Below are 2,405 nucleotides of genomic sequence, written 5' to 3'. Positions count from 1 at the left end.
CAAGGGAAGGTTCTGAGTTATCCTTATCAATTCATCACTTGGTATAGTTAGTGTTCGATCTTTGGTTAAAGAATAAACGAGTCAGAAAACTGGAAATGAGCTTTATTAGAATCTGCTTTAGGTCATTCTGAGGATCAAGGAACCACAAGGGAGAAGATGTGAATCACTTCACCTTAGTTTATTGGAGTAGGTTAAGAAATAAATGAACAGAAAATTATACTTGATTTATGTAGAATTAGCCTCTGGGCTTAAATAACTTTCTATATTTGTATCATCATCTTGAGGAAGAGTCACTGCATATGTCATTGGCTTTGGACGTGGTGGCTTTGTAATTTTTTTACGTGCTTCCAGTTCCAAGATACTGAGGCAACAATATCTCCCATTTTCACATAGTACTTCACGTATTTCATTTATTCTGCAAACTTTCCTGCAGTGTCCTCGTATATATTCACCCCAGCATTTCTTGAGTTGTTCAGTTACTGTGCACATAAAGAACAATAGGCCAAGCTCAGTGTTTGAGACTAAAAGCCAACTTTGGTCATGGGGAAGACAGAGGATGTTTGTAGGGATTAGGTGTATGGGAGATCCAGAAAGCATATGCCCATAATATCCCACAGAAGATTCTCCAAGAGGGAAAACCTCAGTGTTTATGTCTAACTGATCACTCATATTTAGTTTCTCCAAGGTTTTGGGCTTCCATCTAACCTCTGATGGACGCCACCAAGAGCATCAGATCTTATTTGAAAAAAAAAAAAAAGAGCTGAATCCTTGATTTCAGGCTATGGAACTATGCTTTATCTGGGAACCTCAGCAAGTCTGCCTCCATTTGAATGCTCCTAGGGCACTACTTCCTACCACTGCCCCACCTCTGATGCCCAGAGAATTATAATTTGTTACTATGTATTTATGCCTGAGTCAAACTATGCTCTTGGGTTCATACTCACTACCATGGTCAAGAATGACTTTCTTGTTGTCCAGTCAGGTATTTTTTTCCCTCAATAATCTTCCTCCCTTATTAATTCTCAGCATTGTACATTTTTACCAATGCGTATCTGCCTTTGGCTTGTATGCCATCACAATAATCTTGGATTTAAACAAGTCCCTCTATGACTCCTCATTCTCTCTCCACCTCCAGAGGCAAGAATTCCTCCAACATTCAGTCCAAGACCTTTGCTCATCTTGATATATATTCTTTCCTTTAGTGATCCTAAAAGACTTTCAAGGATCTAAGAGTTAGGATGTTCAAATTTCAGTTTCTGGGCTTGTACTATAGACCGGGCTTTACTATAGGTTGGAATAGACTTTGGAGGACAAAGACTGAGAACAAAGATGCTGCCTCCAATCCCAGTTTCTAGAACTCCTTTGATTCTTAGGAGTTTAGGGGTTCACGGATAGACTATTATTATGTCTATAATAAGGGATAAATATAAGAGATCTGGTTTTGAAAGGGGAGAGAAAACTAATTTTTAAGTTCTTAGTATGTTGCAAGCCTTATGCTAGATGTTTCACAAATGTTCTATCATTTAATAAAGCCCCCATGAGCCAGGTGTCATTATCTCCACAAATAAGGAAACTGAGGCTCAGAGAGTCTTCACCATTTATCCGAAGTTGACAAACTAGCAGACATTGAAGGCAGGTTTCTCAAACCTGACTTCAAAGTTTGTGCTTCTTCCACTACTCACACACTGTAGTATAATAGACTAAAAGATATATATTGGAGTGGAAGAAGATCTAACTGGGCGCCAGAGCAAAAACTGCATCCAAAGAAATAAGGGCATCTCTAAATATTAGGCTCATTCCTCTTTATAATGAGACCTTCCCAGAGGAAATTATGCCCTCTTTTCAGCTCTGTGAGTACTTCTTTTTAAGAACAGTACCATGGTCAAAGGCCTCAAGAAGAGGGAATTTCTGATTATGTTGGATAGACTTTAGCCATCCTTAGGGGCCCTATCTCCTCCTACTCTGAATTGCGAAATTCCCTTAGGTTCTTGGAAATAATCCATCCCACTGTTGGTCTGAGTGAGCTCCTGGGTCTCTGTATTACCTGTGGACTTCTGGAACAGCAGAATTGCAATGATCAGGAGGAACCTCATGGCCAGGCTTCCCAGAGGAGGTGGCCGCCAAAGCTCTTGGTCCAGTGAATTGCACACCATGTCGCCTTCCTCAGAGACTTGGATTCTTATGCACTGAACCAGAACAGACGGTACGATATGAAGTATGCCTCCTACCGTCTGAATTGTGGACTTTGCATCAGGCGGGCAGGCACAGGAAATTTGAGGTCACCCACTTTACCCCCACATGGAATTCAGAGATACAGCGTGTTCCATCCCACCACTCCTGATGCCATTTTGTAGGCTGTAGATTGCTGGTGAGAAGACTCTGTGCTTTCTCCACTTTGGCTGTCT

The 2,405-nt window shown here is 41.0% G+C and overlaps 1 protein-coding gene across 1 annotated transcript; it reads right to left on the bottom strand.

Moving 5' to 3' along the window:
* Positions 1–225: 225 nt before the first annotated feature.
* Positions 226–2,153, bottom strand: DEFB127 (defensin beta 127). The gene is made up of 2 exons (XM_004442506.2): positions 2,045–2,153; positions 226–479 (listed from the first exon to the last, which is right to left on the bottom strand). Exons 1-2 carry the CDS (start codon positions 2,151–2,153, stop codon positions 226–228), a joined length of 363 nt encoding a protein of 120 aa, XP_004442563.2.
* Between the last annotated feature and the right edge of the window lie 252 nt (positions 2,154–2,405).

The sequence above is a fragment of the Ceratotherium simum genome, chromosome 21, assembly GCF_057802395.1.
Source record: "Ceratotherium simum simum isolate JZ-2026a chromosome 21, ASM5780239v1, whole genome shotgun sequence".
Lineage (NCBI taxonomy): Eukaryota > Metazoa > Chordata > Mammalia > Perissodactyla > Rhinocerotidae > Ceratotherium > Ceratotherium simum.
This window is presented reverse-complemented; position numbering and strand designations above follow the sequence as displayed.